A 19047-nucleotide genomic window follows, 5' to 3' on the forward strand; every position below is an offset into this window, starting at 1 on the left:
GGTTCCAAAAAAATATTCAGCAGCAGTGCTGTTACCAACATTGATGATAACTGAGTATCAAATCAGCATTTTAGAATGATTTCTGAAGGGTCATGTGACACTGAAGACTAGAGTAATGATGCTGAAAATGCAGCTTTGTATCACAGAAATAGAAAACCATTATTTTAAATTGTACAAATATTTCACAAAATTATTACGTTTTTTTTATCAAATAAATGCAGGCCTGATGAGCATAAGAGACTAAAAATACTAATGTTTCCAAAGTTTTGACCGGTACTGTATAGAGAGTGTGTGTGTGTATGTATGTATGTATGTATGTGTGTTTGTGTGTATGTGTATGTGTATGTGTATGTGTGTGTGTGTGTGTGTGTGTGTGTGTATGTATGTATGTATGTGTGTACATATGTATGTATGTATGTATGTGTTTTTGTATGTATAAATGTGTGTGTATGTGTGTGTATGTATAAAGTTTGGCCACAAGAAAGTCTCCATATAGGCTACTTTTTAAATTCATGTTGAGCAATAATCATATATCGAGCTATATTGAGCTATCCGTTATTTAGACAATTCAATTCATTTTGTTTTGTTTTGTGTGTGATATATATATATAGCATTAAATGTGCTTCTGCTATCTTTGAAATTGATGCTACTTGGTTTGATATTTGATGTAATCCCACATTATTCATACAGTTTAAAGTGTGGCTTAAGTGTCCAGTCCAAATACTTTCGGGGCCACTGTATATAACACCATGGAAAACAAAGAAACTAGAGTGTCCTAGAACCTCCCTCACTCATTGCTCAGAGGGTGTAGAATTACTTTTAGGCAGCGCGCAAGTGCGCACCGTAGCGTCTTCAGCGCGCGCTAGTGTGTAAACCATCATCTCACCAGTATTTCGTGTCAGAACGGGCTGGCAGGCAGGTCTAAGGACCTGGGGGATATATTGGAACCCTCTCCTCGTTCATTCGCACCCACTCTCCTCCCCAAACACCCTGTCGTAGCAGTACAGAAACCCAACAATCAGACAGCTGTCGACTGCCGGCTTGAGTCGCGCGCGCTACATCACCAATGCCGGGAAAGCGTCCGCGCAGTCAGCTCTCTCGCGCACGCACGGACAGCGAGTGTGTGAAGTAGTGACCGCAAGAATGGACCAAAGGAACTACTTCGCCGTTCTGCTGCTCGTTTTCCACGTTCAACTCACATTTGGAGAGTTCTTTCCAGGCAAGTTTGCATTCCGTTCTCTTTCTTTTGGCCACTTTGCGGAGGTTACGCGAGGTTTGAATGCCGTAACCCAAGACGGGATGAAACTTTAATAATTGTGTCTTGTTTATTAATGACGGTGTTCTGACGGGAGATGTAACTTAATGTTTCAACGTCAGTGCTAGATGAATATGAATTCTACCAGATTTGGTGTTTGCTTTATTTATCGTTTGTGACTTTTTATAGTCATATCAGACATGTTTTAAACGGAGCTGTATCGATAGGCTATTACCTCAGTACTAGCATGTGGAGTCAAGTTTATTTGATTTTGTCTGGAAAGACGACCGTTATAAAACATTGAATTGCAATATAATAGCCTATATCATATTGCATTATATTATATATAAAAATGCTAAGTTTTTTCACTATATGTTTGGGTCAAATATGGACAAACCCAACCGTTGGGTTTAAAAAATTAATTAAAAACCCTAACCAAACCTGGTTTGAAGTATATATATAGGCTATATATATTATTCTGTCTGTATGATAGGCTACCTCAGACTGGATGAAGAAAAGTTTACTCAGTCACTTCTTCTAATTTTAGCTATTTAGAATTTGCGTTGGGGGTCATTTATAAAGTTTCTCATTTATCAGTGATCGGTTTAAGGTAATTGTTGAGCTCGGCGATGAGATCTTAAAATAGTCTCGTATAGAGTGAGGGAATCGGCCACCGCGTCCGTTCCGTCCTGAATGACGGCGTTCATCCTTCCGCCGGCGGGTGGCGCTCTGGGCACATCCAAACCCCGAACCACAGCATCACCGGTTGAATCGTGGGTCGATGAGAAATTGTCCTAGAGCAGGAAAGATGTATCCGTTTCTTTTGTTTTAAATATGATAGCCTAATATATATTTTTTTGAATATCATATGTTCTTTGTCTAGAATAACCCGAAGTGTTCAAAGAAAATACTGAAGAGCTCAATTATAACAATAATGATGCAATTGATGGGGATGATTTATGAAAAGAACTAAGCAAGTTTTTCAGATGTGCTTAGAAGAAATTATTGACTGTAAAGCAATATAGAGAACTGCCTATTTTAATCTTACCTGGAAGGTTAGAAAAGTCAATTATATTTCAAATAGCTGTTTTAATGTTGAAATAAGCCAATAACTTCTAGTGGAACATGTCCTGGATTACTGTAAAACACACAAAAATTGAACACTTAAGTTTAATTACTGCCTTAAATGAAATAAAGTGATTCCAAAATTGCAACCTGTGGTGATAATAAGTTCCTTGCACTTGTTCAACCACTTTGAATTGAATTGTAGAAAATTGAGTTGAAACTGTGAGAACTTGTCACAATAATTTCTACCATTTTTACCCAATTGTACAAGTTAGACAGATAGAAACAGAGATTTTGATATGTAATGATGAAAACACAGCATCTTCACTAAATTTTTGACGTGATTAAAAACATGCAACAAAAATCATTTTAATCAATGGACAGAATGTTAAGTTCAGCTAAAGATTAAGTAATGCCGATTATTATATATGTTTAATAAACAACATTTTCCTGCCGTTTGTGTATTTCAGCTTTTGGCTGTTGGTCTGTGTGCTAAAGACTGACACTCAGACAATAAAAGTTAATCAACAGACAACCGCAATGGACAAATATTAAAACAGTAATTGCTAATTCTCTTTCTGGGCATGGCTAATGAAACCAAGGCAATTTCAGTTGACTTTTAGAAATATCTGTAAGCTTTGATTGTTTCACACTTCTCACGTGCTGCTGACCTGTTGAGCAAATACGACATGCTTCTGTAATATCTTTCATGGCTTAACATGTTCATTTAATAAGCCCCAATAGACCAGTGTTTTTAAATTTCAATGCTTTTTTAGTGTCACGTCTGTAGCCTGGCTCTTGTTGCGAGGATAATTTGTGTTCCATTCTATCTTTGCTTGTAATTTTGGCAGGGCCAACAAGACTTTCTCTGTGCTTCAGTGAACAGCTTGACAAGTAAAGGCCTATCTTTATTCACCAGTCTGAGGAAATGAAAGCAAGGCTATCAACATAAAAAGACTATTACAAAAAAGTGCATCCTTTTTTTGGACTTGATTCTATTGTGTGCATAGTATTCTTTGAAGTAGCATGTAAATACTATGGTATGCGAGTCATTTAGTACCATTATATATATATTAAAGGTATAGCGGAGGATTTTCTTTTTCCGGGTGGATCATCAAGACTATTGGTCCTCCTAGTGTCAATCATTCTGGTGATATGTTTATGTAAGGTCGTACGTGCTCGTGCACACGATTCACACGATGGCGTGCGCTCAAAACACAGGTTAGGCTTCCCACTGATGCCTCAGTCGCGAAGTTTCTACTTGACAGGTAAAGTTTGGCATGCTATTTGGAGAAATCCATTTAAAATCACTGCTAGTAAAAGTTAATGTAAGCTATGATTAGCTTGTGCATACGTTTAATAGGCGTTCCCTCTCGGGAGCAGGTAGAGTGTTGCGCATGTGCATTTTTCCAAAAAGTGGAGAGGGCAGTTCTTTTCTAAAATTCGGGAAAATCCTCCGCTATACCTTTAAAGTACCATGGTATTACTGTTTGATTCCATTACTGTACCATGGGACCCTCAGGACATACAGGACTAAATGCTTCCATTACATTTATTCCGCATATTGATGGATGTCTCTTGTATTTTATTGATGTTTGCTTCATTTAAAAGCTGTTTTAGTGCACAACTGGTGCAGTAGATCTAACTGTCTTATGCCTATGGGCAAAGCGGTTGAGTGTGCCATAATTGATTTTAAAAGTGGCAGTTATCCCACTGAAAGATTTTCATTTGGCATTTAATTGAATATATTCAGCTGGCAGCAGAGAGCCAAAGAGGGAAGACCTAACGTGTCTTGACTCTCAGCGTTCCTTGTCATCTTCCAGTCGTCAGATGTCACACTTTCAGTAGTCTTCTCTGTAAAAGTTGTCTGTCTTCGTGCGTCAAGAGTAGAGGTCGACCAACTGATCGTTTTTCGGCTATTGGCAACAATCCATCCCCATAGTTTTTCCCTGTTGCGTTCATTGCTGGAGCAGCCGAGAAGCGTCCGCTGTCTTTCTACAGTACGAGAGCGGCCTCTAGAGGCCAAATCACTGATGCCTTCAGGAGTTTGTTTTGACACGTGAGAATGAGTGGGACACTTTAGATGCGGATTTAAAACATGACAAAATCAACAGACACAAAACCATATATATACAGTACACTACAATACATATTTACATATCATTATTAAAGTAGGCTAATTAATTTGTTGACTGGAGTGGAGAACAGCAGTATGTTTGCTGTCGAGGCTTAGAGGATGCTAACATTAGTTGTAGCCTACCTCAAGCAGTTAAAACAATGTGACAAAAACACACGCAAGTCTGACCCGAATGTTTAATGTCACGATTGTTACCATCTATTTTAATTAGTTTGTATCCATCTGTTCGCATTTATGCATTTGTTATTCAGTGAAGTGGCATTTTTCAAGCTAGTGATGTAAATAAGCAAATTGATAGGCCTATATGTTCATGTAGCCGACAGAAACCTAAACAAATCAGAAATGCAAATAAAGTGGGAGAGGATACAAATAATATACATTTGTGCCTAATTTCATATGTGCCTTTGTGTAGATATGGCTGTTTGTATTTATATGAAATGGTAACAGTTCATTTATAACATCAACTAAGGTTAATAAAAGTATTGTTCATCGTTAATTTCAACATTTGATCATACATTTTTACATTTTAAACTCGATTCTCTTAACTTTAGTTAATGCACTATGAACTATATATATAATTAATATGTAAATATTTATATTTAAAAAGTATAGTACATTTTTATGGTTCAGTACTGTTTTTTTATTTTTTTATTAAAGTTCAGCACTATTTTATGTTTTATGTTTGTTTCATTCAGTATCCATTTTTAAAATTATCGGTTGATTAATCGGTTATTGGCCAGCGTGGTCTAACCTAGTTATCGTTATCGGTAAAATCCACTATCGGTCGGCCTATAGACGAGAGTGTGAAATTCCTTACAATGATAATACTATCATTGACTTGTAATGCTATGGTTATACTGTATATTATCAATGAAAGGTTTTGATGGACCTGCTCACTTTATTATGAGTATTTTGTACATTTTAGAACTTATTAGTTTTAGAAGAAATTAACTAATAAATAACAACATTTAGTGTTATTTCTGTTTTATATTTCATATTTAAACACCATTGAAGAGTTTCAGTTTGGGCTGGACACTTGTTGACTTCTTTTTTTCTTCACAAACTGGTCCAACTTTTCCAATATAAAAAGTAAAAATAAAAAAATAAAAAATGTATTTGCTCTGGCTCTGAATGAATCTATTAAATAAACAAAATTTAAAAATGAAAATGTATTTTTACAAAGATAAAGGAGAGTGAACCAGCTGCAGTGACGTATACCGAACTGAGCTAAAGCTATTGGCCTCTCGAAAAACTGCCACTTTAAGAGCTGAACACGGTATTTCCAGTGTTTCTCACCCATTTCTTCTGCACACTTAAGGCCCTTGCACACTGAGTCTGAAATTTTCGTATGCGTTTTTTCGTATTCGTGATTTGGTGGCTCTAAATTGTCAAAACACAATTCAAAATGCTTGCTACGGATACGAAAAACGCAGAAAATCGAACCCGATCCGATTTTTTTTTATGATGGACGAAAGTTTCGGAGGCAATGTGCAAGCGTGATTGACATAACGTGAGGTCGTATTTATTTATTAACGTGCGAAAATTTCGGATGCGAATTTCGGACTCAGTGTGCAAGGGCCTTTAGTCTTTTAAAGTCCAACTGAAATCAAAATTGACCCTATTTACTTTGTTAGCGCATATTACTAGTCTTGTAGTAAAAAAAAGAGACCGTGCAAGTTAATACACAGAAAAAAATTGTTTGCCGTCGTAATCTTTAATCAAAGTCTGAAAAGTTACTTCCGGTCAGGAATGCCGTTCCTTCTCTGATGATGTAGGTTTGACGGCTTGGGTTGGGAAACGCTTAACCACTCCCCTCAAACCCATTAGTCTGTTATGAGTGAGAGATGGAGAGGAGGAGAGCTAGAGTAAAACCCTGCCTTCTGTTCAATATTCCTTTTCACTGGGAAATACGTCACAACACTGGAGAAAAGTCGTTTGCAACTTCCGGTTCTTCAATTCAGATTCAGAATTACATTAAGAATTCAGACTTTAAACATGAATTCCTTTCTTAGAGGTATTTTTTAACCCCGATATTTATATTTAATTTATTCTAATTTTAAGAATTAAAATCATGAGAAATTTAACTTAGGTAAGTGAGTCCAGACTTTTGACTGGTAGTGTATATTTTGGTACTGAACTATATTCATTCAAGTACCATGTCTTTAACTTTGGTATTTAAATGTACTCATTGTATTACCGTTGTATACTTTTGGTGCTCTTTTTTTTTTATTGATAACACAAGCTTGCTTGTGAATAGAGCTTTCTTTCAATAACCTTTAAATTTTGTGTGTAGTTTCACCTTTTTATATGGCAAAATGGGTTCATTAAAGCAAAAAATTATTAATTTGTATAAAAAAAAAAAACACCCGTAAAGGTTGTCTAAGGACCGTTGATGACGAGAGCTCTCTATGGTCCTATGATAAATCATAGGTTTATTCATTAGGCCCGGGGTGAGGCGGCCCACCCATGTAAATTTAGCCCCCGGCCCTGTCTGGTTTAGCAGCAGCATGATAATTTATTGCAGGGTAAGTTTATCTAACTCAGATGCATATTTTTTATTTATTTATTTGCCTGGCAGAATTTTTAATTTCTTCGAGGTTGCGAGGAGACGCCTATTATTAATAAAAATGATTAATTAAAACTAATGAGAGATCATATACCCCGGGGGAGCTGAGGATTTGTCTCTCTCTCTCTCTCTCTCTCTCTCTGTCTGTCTCCTGCTCTCTGACAGCTACTCGTTTGCAGCTCAGTGAAGTCTCTTATCATCTGTGCACTGCCTAATAGCTAATCCAGAAACTGCCAGACTACCGGATAATCCAGTTCACTCAGTGTTGCGTGTGTTTCTTTAGGGCTTCTAGATTCATTTAAATAAATCCTTGAGCCTGAGGCATTTAGGAGTTTATATTTCTTTTTGGCTACTGTTGATTCTTTTCCCGTTCATCTTTACCTTTGCTATGCCTGTCTGAAGGACAGACCGTTTCTAGAGAGGTTTTATTGTGTAGTTGAAGGATTCATTAATTGAATTCACTTAGTATTTTAATGCATTTAACCCTTATAGTTTTGAATCGATATGCACTCTTAAAAATAAAGGTTCCAAAAGGGGGATTTCATGACGAACCATTTTTCATAGTGGAAAAAGAACCATTTTTTCCCCCTTAGTGTGAAGAAAATCTTAATAATCCTTAATGTGTAGAAAAAGAAGAACTTTTTCCACTTTATAGAACTTTTTATGCATTGAAAAGGGTTCTATGGAACTTTATGGAACAATAGATGCCAATATAGAACCTTTATTTTTAAGAGTGTGGTTATGAATACATATGCATTCATATGTCACAATGTCTATTTCACAATGAATATTTCACAATGTTTACATATTATTCATTGTCCACACTCAGGGGTCATCAACCTTTTTCAGGCCAAGGACTCCCTGTAAAGATGGGGAGAACATCCCATACATTTTATAGTATAAAATATGTTTTTATAGTATAAAATATGTGTTTTTGTTTAAGCCTGGTCTATAATAACATCTGAATAGTATGTTTAATTTGTTGTACTTTGTTATGCTGCTGTCTATATATATTTATATATATTCAGAAAAAATAACACAAGTTATATTTAAAATCTTTTTTTTTATATATACAAAAATTAGTTTAGATTTTTCAATAGAATATTCAAACAGAATATTCAATGAGAAAAACAAGTGTGGGATATTTTTTACCATTGCAATTAATTTCCATCTGACCTTCAGCTGTCATATAGAACCACTTTGTCATTAAGTCATTTTAGAGGCGGACAGTTTAATGGAATGATCACTTCTTTTTTTTTTTTGTTGCTTTTGTAGTAATGAGCACTGATAAATCTTTCGCAATGAGACCAGGAAAGCATCTTAAGAAATGTTGATTGTGTTTGACAAGATTTTGCTTTATAATTGAATTTGACTGAATTGTGTTTACTTAATTAAGATGCAAAATTATGTCCACATGAACACTGTCTACTTCCTGAATGTGTTCTCTTTTTTTCCGAATGTTTGCCAACAGTCTGTTTTACAGACATTTGAAACAGCATAGGTGAGCCTTGAACACACGGCCCAATGGGTAAAAGCTCCATATAATGAACAGAAATCTCATTCCTTCTCCAACCACTTTTTCTGAGCCCTTGAATGAGACACTTCATGTTTAATGGCCGCCCCTGTGCTATAAGCCCATCCCTCTCAAAGTCAAACAAGAGTAAAAAGTAGAAGAAAAACCCCTGAGTAAAGTCACATGATGAATGGAATTTAAAAGGAAAGAAAAAACCTTAATTGAGAGAAACCGCCACATATATCGTGAGTGAATTCTCGCCGAGGCTGCCAGGGCTAAATGAGCCTCACTCCATTTCAACGTATGGAAACAAAACGAGTTGCCTTACTGTGACTGATCTATGTTTTGTTGTGATTGCCGCTCTAGACCGAGATGGAAAGCTCGTCTGAGTGGGTGGATAAACAATGCGAGAAATCAGGGAGAAATGAAACGCTGAAAGCCGCAACTGAGAGAAAGACAGAAAAAGAGAGAGGAGGGGAGGGGGGAAGAACAACACTTGAAGTGGTCGAAAAAATGAGACACCTGAGAGGACCAACAAATGACTTTGCAAGGGCTGTCGGGACATAATGGATTTCACACACAGACGCACACACGCACACACGCACACACACACACACACACACACACAGGAACATGATTATTTCCCGTGTGTCCATTAGAAAGCGCCAGGGCCGTAATTGTTTTCTTTGACCTGCTTGTTATCGCCCTGCTCCTGGGTTGCCAGGTTTCAGCGCTCCACTCTTGCCCTCTGACAAGCTGTCACTCAGTGGCCTGTTTAGTATTCGAGCGAGAGCGAGAGAGAAAGGAAGACTGTCAGAGGTGTTATCTGCATGACTGTGCTGGTCTAATCCTCCCCACTTATTCTATTTGGCTGACTAAATGACAGCTCAATACTGGAGTGCGGGCCAAGTCCACTATAAATGAGATGTCTCCTTTTCGTACTGTACAGAAAGTGAAAACCTTGTTTAATATCTGAGGCGTTATGAGCCAGTCAGTATTTAAAGGCGCAGTTCACCTAAAAAGAGAAAGTCCGCTCACTCAAAACCCATTTCCCCTGTGAAACACATAAGAGACTTTTTAGTCGACAATAAAGTTCCTTTGCTCATACAGTGAAAGTGTATGAGGTAAGGAAGTGAAAGTTTTTATTCATTCTATTATTGTTTATTGTATTTTATTATTTAATCAACCCCCTTAAATAGCTCCTTAAAGTCAATATGAATTCAAAAATGGACCATATTCACTGTTTTAGAACACGTTGTGAACGGTTTATTGGTTTGTTATTTCCAATGTTTGTCTGCGTAAAATTTCAGCAAATTGACCAGCCTCTGAAATGCCTTTCCTTTTTAGATGATGACACCAAGTTCTCTTAATTTTAAACTTAAAATCATTAATTCAACATGAAATTAAAACCGACCCTTACTTTCCAAATCCATGTTATATAGGAAAATATGACCTTAATTACAATTATAGTTATGTTTTCTTAGATAACTATTTTTTTTGCTGGTAACCAAACCCTCTTATTTTTCTCACCCACCTGTCACATGGAGACTGTTTTTAAATATTTTATTAATTCCAGATGGATACAATGAAGTCCCAGCCTAACTAATTATACATTTGTTTTTTTTTCCCTGTGGTTTGACATGCATCTTATTCTCAGATAGGCTAGGTTTCGTATAATGTCATTGACATTAAATCAATTAAGCATGTGACTGTGATCCAGTCTTATGCTAAGAGAGAACATGAAAGCGAGATCTTCCACTTTTCTTTCATCCATTTCTCCAGGGCACAAACATCCGTTCCCCTTCAGTCAGCACTCTCCAGCAGGGTCATGCTCATTCTGGAGGGGCAGAAAGACCCTCTCTGATGTCCAGGGTGTCGAGGGATTTAATGTGTGATAAAAAGTAATTATATTTTTTTCTACTGTGTGTGCAAGGCCGGATTTACAGACATTCTCCCTGAAAGATTCATGAGAGTTTAAGAGTAGAGAGAGAGAAAAAAAAGAGACAATGTCAAAGAAAGTAATTAATTAATAATTTTTATATATTTTTAATGTCTTATTCATAGTTTTAAAGTGATTTTGTTTAGTTTATGTGGACAAAAATACATATTGTAAGTATTTATTATATATTTAACATGAATTTTTGAATAATTTAAACAGAGATTTTGAACTGATTCACAAGAATAAATTTGGTTGATTGCATTGTGCATTAGGACACAAAGTATTCACCGATTATTTGTAATAACACTGTAGGTAACACTGTAACATAACACGATACTTCACGATGTTTCACGTTATTTCACGATAACACTGTAGGTGTTTTGAAATGTGAACCGCTTTGCAGCTGCTCACCATTTGGTAAAATACAGCACTTTCTTAAAACACTTCTGGATGGAATTAACTATCTGGCCCATCATTCGTTTATTAACCTCAGTGTGGGTTGGAGATTGAGCTGTTTTTGTTTCCGTAGCGTGTGAGGCTCAATTATAGTGTCATTAAAGAGACACAGACTCATTTGACGCCCCATCAAATCACTGTCAGTCTCCGTGCAGCGCTGTCATCTCAGAATCAATAGAGCAATAAAGAGCTTTGGACAAAAACAGCGGGGGACTCGTTTGAATGTGACACCTTATACCTCTCTGTCCTGAGCGCACAAGCAGGGGATGGATTTCCATTCACAGCCGTAAGTTTCTCAAAGAAAGCTTTCTAAGAGGTTCCCACTTAGACCAAACCGAAAAAAGAGCGGAGGGAGAGAGCCACAGGAATGACAACAAAAACGCTTTATGATTTTACTAAATCGTTAAGGGCTGTTAAGCACAGTGAGAAGCATAAAAGGTTGTTGTTAATAATAATTTCATCAAATTTTGTAGTCAGTGAGCTTAGAAAAATTGACCTGGTGCAGTAATTGATGTCCTGTCACAGATTGGCTTATTTTGGCTTCAAACGTTAAGTGACTCTTAAAATTAAAAATCAAGCTAGAACTGCTGGTTTTAATGAATAATTATACAATTAAGTACATGATGCTGCCCTGTATTATGAATATATACACAGTGAGGTACCTGCAATTTCTGCATTTACAATACAGCAAGGCCTCGAGTGTTTTATTGCTAATAAAAGTTATATGTTTTCATTAAAACGTTTTTTTATTTTTTATTATTATGCAAATGTACTCTTCCACAAGAAGATGTCCCTGACATGTGTTTTGTGTCACAGCTGTTACTATATTGGGTTTTTAGAATTCTTGCAATGTTATATTGACCAATCAGCATCCAGGAATAGAACTATCTGTTTAATGAATTTATGGTATGTAGTAGCGTTGTCAATACCAGTACTTTGGTACCAAGTCGATACTTGAGTTTTAAAAAAATGTAACGGTACCAGCCTTTATGATGTTCGGTTACAACCAAGTACTGGGTCGGATCGGCGGATGCTTTCAAATGCTCCCATGCTTATTTATGAGCGCTCTGTGAAGGGCGTCAAAGGTTTCTGTGCAATGTGTTGTTGCAGCATTTGGGCAATTAGAGGCTTTTCTAATAGGTCAGAATCCAATTTATTCTGTGTGAGCTCTACATGCTCGCAAATCAATCATTTTTTTATTACCAAAGTATAAACATGATGTAAATAAAACATTCATTGTGCAGTATTAGTAATAGACAGATTTTTTTTTATTATAATGATAATTTTCACTCAGTCATTGAGCTCATGCTGCATCTGAACTGAAAATCTTTAATGTATTATTTACTTGTTAAATAAATTCTATTAATAATTCTATTGTTATTTTGAATTGATAAATAAAAAAATATTAAAATAAAATAGTTGCAATCGTTTTTGCTATGGTACCGATAACTGTGAAATTTCACTGGTATTGATACCGACTACTAAAATTTTGGTATCATGTAAACACTAGTATTTAACCAATGGATACAAAGTATGTTGTTACTACATACATTCAAGTCATGTGATCGTATTTACAAGCATTTTGTGAAAAATAGCAATAAAGCTTGCCTCTTATAATTTATTGCTTGTGGCTTGTGATCATTCTCCGTGGCGGCGCGAAATGGATAAAATACGTAATGCATCAATTACACAACTAATGAACATCCTTTGCTCTTTATTTTGTTGCAGTAGTGCTAAAAAGTTTTCTTTGTTTATCAGTAAGCGTAAAAGAGAGTGAATAAAATGCACATCATAATTATGACTTCTGAGCTCATAAGTACAAACTTCCCTGGAGTAGGACTTGGACACAGCAGAAACTCAATGTTTGTAAGCAGTGAAGTGAATCGGCATAGATGTTCCTCAGAGAGGGAATGAGGTATGGGGAGGTTGAGATAAAGAGGATGAGGCTCAGGTTTTCTGGCAGAGAGTTATTCTAGAAGTGGATGAGAGAGAGAGAGAGGAAAAGGAAGGTGTTGGCAGAATGATTCAGACGGTGCAGATCTGGAGAGCTGAGCAAACATCATATGGCTGGCATTGAGAAATATCCTGTCCTTCTGTTTACTCTACAGTTCTTTCATGGAGAGGAACATAGTCAAAGAAACCTGCACAGATGTGTGTGCACATGCAAACGCGGTAATTGCCGTCAATGAATCCATCAATAAATTCAGTCTAATTGGATTGAGATGAAGAGTGTCTTGATTGTCAGTTAAGATTTGATTAATTTGATGATACATCTCTTACCATGAAGACAGATTGCAGTTCTAAGCGAATCTTAATTTGAATAGCGTCGGAAAGGTGTTGAAGGACCCCATTCTGGCCTGGCTGTTCATTGTAATATGTGGTAATTATCTCAAATCCAGCTGTTTCTCCATTTATTGCTGAAAACAAAGCTTTAGCTCTCACTGACAAGTGAAGATCTCTGGGTCTGCTGAGTTTAGTGTGCTAAAGTTCACTCAAACTTTGAGATGCAATAAGTTTGTGTTCTAGCATCATGAACGAGTGTGCAACTTTTGTCTTTTGAGTGTGTATTTATTTATTTATGCAGCGATATTATCGAAAACGAATTTACTATATATACACTACCTGCCAAAAGAATAAGAAAAAAGTATTTTTGAAAGTATCTTATTCTCACCAAGGCTACATTTACAGTAAAAACAATAATATTGTGAAATATTTTTACAATTTAAAATAACTGCTTACATTTTTTTAAATAGAATGTTGTTATTAGTAGTAGTATTATTAATGTTGAAAACTGCTTAATATTTTTTTTAATCATTTTCAGGATGTATTTGATGAATAGAAAACATTTATTTGAAATAGAAATATTGTGTAATATTATACATATCTTATAATGTTAATTTTGATCAATTTAATGCATCCATGGTGAATGAACATATTGATTTTTTAAAAACTTGCTTACCCAAAACTTTTTGAATGGTAATATATCACTTTCCACAAAAATATTAGGCAGCACATTTGTTTTCAACATTTATAACTTGAGTTTAAAGGCAAAAAAAAAAAAAAAAAAACATGGAAAGAAAATATAGATAAACTCATTAATCAAACTCATTACCCTACTAGTTGACTGTTGACAAGTAGTCGAGCATTCTGACCTTAAAATGTGCAAGATTGGAAAAAGTACTTTAACCTCACCTTTAGTATGCACACACAATTAGTTCTGTCAATCTAATAAATAAGAAGCTATCCAGACCCATGAGATAAAGTCAGACCCTCGTAAATCACCGCTTATCCAAGCCCCCTCATTAGCCATTAGAAACCCAACTGTCTGCCACATTTTGCCCCGCACCCTGCAGTTGATTCACAGAAGGAAACGTGTGGGCAAATGCATTGAGATGAAGTACGATTAATTGGCTGATTCATTTTCGCACTGAAAGTGCTTTGCTTTTGTAATTCAGCTTGTTTCACTGTTGTTATTTTACTCTCGCTGCTTCTCAATGACTAAAAACAGCTGTTGTTGCGTAGCTTTTTCATCCACCTGTTCCTATTTGAAAGAACTTACCTTTAAAATAGTTTTTTTTTAAAAATGTCCCTATAATATATTAATCTATTTCACTCTGAATAATCTCACTGTACTGAAGTTGTGACTGCTAGTTCATGTTGACTTATATTGCTTGTATAACCAGGAGAAAACGTGACCATGAAGATGGCAAGGGCAGTAATATTTTCAGAGCACAGTGGGATGAACATAATAAACTGGGTAGCTCTTATGTCAGGGCTCTGTCAGAAGTCAAGGGAAGGAAGAGGCGAGTAACAAGACCCACACACATTCATTCTCCTTACATTTCCCTCTACGGAGACACCATTAACCTTTAAGGTCTGTGGTGGACATCCAACAGATACTGTTGGCAATTCGAGAAGGAGGCTTTGTTCCCCAGTGGAAGATTAAAAACGTTTTTAATTGGTGTGGGTAATGGCGATTTTCTGGAGTGGATTCACACTTTGGTGCATTATTTGGACGTTGTGAAAAGGTCATCCACTAGAGCAGTGTGTTAGAGGATAAGAGGAGGTCATAGTAAAAGGATTTAAATGAGAGAGCGAGAGAAATGTGCACACTCTTTTGCACTCTTTGAAATGTATCGTGAGCAATAAACTAGATAACAGAACCATTACAAGGTGGAAAGTTGGATTACTAATGATCTAGGTATGCGAGAAAGCTTTCGACTAGGGTGGCACAACTTCAATATATATATATATTTTCCTTTGGTGGGGGGTCAGAACCTTGCAGAAATTTGCATCCGTGTACTGTGGTAAGTCTTGAAGATCAGTCCAAAAAGAAGAAAAAAGGCCGGCCTACTATATTATTTTCCAAAGAACTAAAATCCACAAAAAAGAAAGTGAGAAAAATATGATCAACCAAATAGTACTATCTTATCATTAAACTGTGTACATTGTAGCTCAAATCCTCACTGAACATTATAGCTCATCCTGTGTCACGCTCTGCCTCCCAGAATTCTCTTTGAATCATGAATCTCTACATAATCATATTAAAATTAATATTGAAAATGTCAGCAAAATGTATGACTTTCAGACACATTGTATTGTTTTCAAGGTGTACTCCGGTGTTCATACATCGGTTTTGCCTGCGCTTAAAGATAAATGCTCCGCTTTTCTCATTTTCTGGTGGCTACTTCATCTCCTGTGAATGCGAACGCAATCGTCTTTTCCAGCTCCCCATTGTTCAAAGTGACAGTGTTAATTTGAATGTTTTCCCATTCTTTCATCTTCACACATTTACATCCTGCTGACGGCCATTAATTACGTGAAAACCAAAGCCATCGTAAAAATGATGGATGAGTTACGGCTTCGACATGACAGTGAGATGCCAGAACCCAACAGGAACTCCTTTGTGCAGACCATTTGCCTTGATCGCCACTAATGGGAAGTATTAAAATGATGACTTTTGACCTAAATCCAGCAAAGCACCCCTCATTATTTGAAATGGCAGAGCATTAGGCCGCTTGTTGAATTGTGAGGTGGAATTTCATGGAACGCTGGTTCATTCATTTGAATGGAAATTCAGTCATTTTTAAAAAATCTTTCTCTTTGTATATAGATATAGTAGATGTATAGTTTTATATAAAGTTTCACTCAATAGATTGACCTTACTCATGCAAGTACCTGGAAATGCCTCTGGGATCCATTGACTTACTCAAGGACGCAGAGACATTGATCTGAGGTGGTGCTCAGGTTTGAAATAAGATCTTCCTGTTTAAACGCTCTTGGACTCTATTTGAGGTTGCGTTTAACCTTAAGCACAAGGTGATAACTTCAAAAGGTTTTGCATAAAACAAGGTGTTTTCTTTGAATTTGGCTGTGGTGTAGCTTAAAATACACATTGCATACATTGGAGTTGAACCTAACTCTATATACCAATATACACAATCTAAAATCAGCCAACATGCTAATGCTGTTAATAGGAACGTTTGGAGTAGTAGTTGTGGAGGTGGACTAGCTTACACCTCTTCTTATTTTATATTTTATTATCTCAGGCTATAAGTGAAAGATTTGGTAAAATGACATTTTACAGGCCAAAAGAGTTAGCAGTTTGTTTCAAAATGATTTTGAAAGTATTTGCAGGGGGTTGGTTTATTCTCCCCGGTTAAGAAGCTATTAATTTTCTCTATCAGCATGAAGGTGGCAGAATATGATGAAAGCTGCTGGTGTTTCGCTGTTTCTGCTCTCTCCTCTTTTCCTCCCTGCAAATCCCCAAATACAATATTTGATTGTGTTGTGATCATTGGCAGTATCTTGACAGTGTTTTGACTTCTTTTGCTGTTAGATAAGCTAGCAGGAGATCATTCCATGTTTCGTCAAACCAAACTAGTGCATTGGCCCATTTTATATTAATCCTTTTTTTAATTGTTAAATTTCATTTAGAGTTAATGTAGTACCACAGATGTCTATTTCTCACTAGCAATAACACATGCCTCCATCACAGTTTGTACGTGCTCAAAATAGAATCAAATACACTGGATTTTAGTGATTAAATGTGAAGTATGTAAATGTGTTGCATTTTATTCATTTAATAGTTTATTATTGATATTTATTTTAAGTATATTATGATTATTTTGATGGAAAGGGTTAATGTAGGTGAATATATGTACAAGTTCGCAAATTTCAGTTGTATTAAGCTATTTGTTAATGCTTTGGAAAAGATTTAAAAAAATATATAAAATAATTCTTTCTACTATCCCAGCTTAATATTCAGAGATGTAAGTAAGCAATTTGTAGGTTTATTTCCCCCCATAATGCTTATACTCACTCTTGGGTACAATCCAATCATTCTGACCAGCACAACACAACCGTACTAGCTTAACCAATAGCATCAGTTTGGGGTGGGGCTATCTGTTTGTCCAACCAATGGAAGATGGGGGTGGTGTTTAAAAACTGTTTGAAAACAGGAATTATTTTTGAAAATTTCATTTGGTGACACTAGTAGCAAAAAAATTACACATTTGTGACCCTGGACCACAAAACCAGTCTTATTTGTAATTTTTTTTAAATTGAGATTTATACATCATCTGAAAGCTGAATCTTTCCATTGATGTATGGTTTGTTAGGATAGGACAATATTTGGCCGAGATACAACTATTTGAAAATCTGGAATCTGAGGGTACAGAAAAATCGAAATATTGAGAAAATCGCCTTTAAAGTTGTCCATTTCTATATATATATATAACCTTTATTTAAACAGGAAAAGTCCCATTGAGACACAGTCTCTTTTACAAGGGAGTCCTGTATAGCACGTGCAATCATAGGTTACAAGAAAATAAATTACAATATAAAATACAATGCAGATTTACACAAAATTTACAAAATATTTGCATGTGAAGATGCAGTGAGTTTAAAATATATAAACAAACGAAAATAGTGGCTATCGCCAATTTCTATTGGCGATAGTGGTGCATCCATTCACAAAAATAAACGTTTTATATATTTAAGGTGGGAAATTTACAAAATATCTTCATGGAACATGATCTTTACTTAATATCCTAATGATTTTTGGCATAAAAGAAAAATCTATAATTTTGACCCATACAATGTTTTGTTGGTTATTGCCACAAATATACCCGTGCAACATAAGACTGGTTTTGTGATCCAGGGTCACATTTTTCAACTTTAAATTTGACAGGGCAGTACTAACTAAAATTGATATTGTTATAGATTTTGCTCAGTTGGATCAATGATCAATGAATCCCTTGAAATGATCAGTTTGTTTAATAAATGATAGAAAATAAATTGATATTCCAGGAATGCACATTTCTTTCCTGGTGCGCACATTTCTTCCTTTCGGCTCGCCATGCAGTCTATTAGACACCGAGGGTGAGTTATACTCTCCAGTGAAATAGAATCATGGACAAATAGAATCAGGTGGGAAAGAAAACTAAAATACCATTAGCCGTAATTTGCCCCCATCAGACCTGCATTCTGTCTCTATCCACCATATCATCTATCTCTCCTCTTCCTTTCATAGGCCTCGTGTGCACCTGTGTCTGGTCAATACCCCCGCGCCATTAGTTGATTTATCATCATTATTGTCTTTTCATACTTGCGGTTTATTTGATGAAGCTTTAGTGCACTAGGCTTCCAGCTGCTATAATGGCCAACTCTCCTTCATCGGGACTGTAAATATGTTATATGAAAAAGCTGAGGATATAAAGTGAATGCGGACAGTGGGAGGGGATAAAGAGGAAAACATCAATCTTTTAACACCCCCCCCCCCCCCCCCCCCATGTGACATAAGCATAATTCTTTCCTATATGTGATGCTTACTATGTAAACCTTTTTGTACAAACACACAAGTCTAAGGCCAGAATCATCTGATTGACTGAAACCTTTTTGAGTGATTCATTAAAAGAAAACCATTCATTAAAAGAAACTGGCTCATTAGAGTCATTTGTTTGTCAGTTGTACTACACTAGTTGCTTTATGATTAATTGATTGTAAATTTGTTGTGCAGTAGTTTTTTATTCTTTTAAGAGATTTGATGGTTATGAGTCATTTGTATTGAGTTGAATTGTAGTATGTAGTATGAATTGAAGCATGTTCCAATTCA

At 36.0% G+C, this 19047-nt stretch overlaps 1 protein-coding gene across 16 annotated transcripts in view; it reads left to right on the top strand.

Annotated features, from left to right (window-relative positions):
* Positions 1 to 793: 793 nt before the first annotated feature.
* The window catches only part of ptprt (protein tyrosine phosphatase receptor type T), a 250044-nt gene continuing 231790 nt past the window's right edge, over positions 794 to 19047 (top strand). For all 16 annotated transcript variants that reach the window (XM_079883834.1, XM_079883839.1, XM_079883832.1 and 13 more), the window contains exon 1: positions 794 to 1223. In XM_079883834.1, the coding sequence (XP_079739960.1) occupies positions 1144 to 1223 (80 nt within the window). In that variant the 5' untranslated portion in view covers positions 794 to 1143. The remainder of the gene's footprint in view (positions 1224 to 19047) is intronic.

Source organism: Squalius cephalus (genome assembly GCF_949319135.1).
Source record: "Squalius cephalus genome assembly, chromosome: 10".
Lineage (NCBI taxonomy): Eukaryota > Metazoa > Chordata > Actinopteri > Cypriniformes > Leuciscidae > Squalius > Squalius cephalus.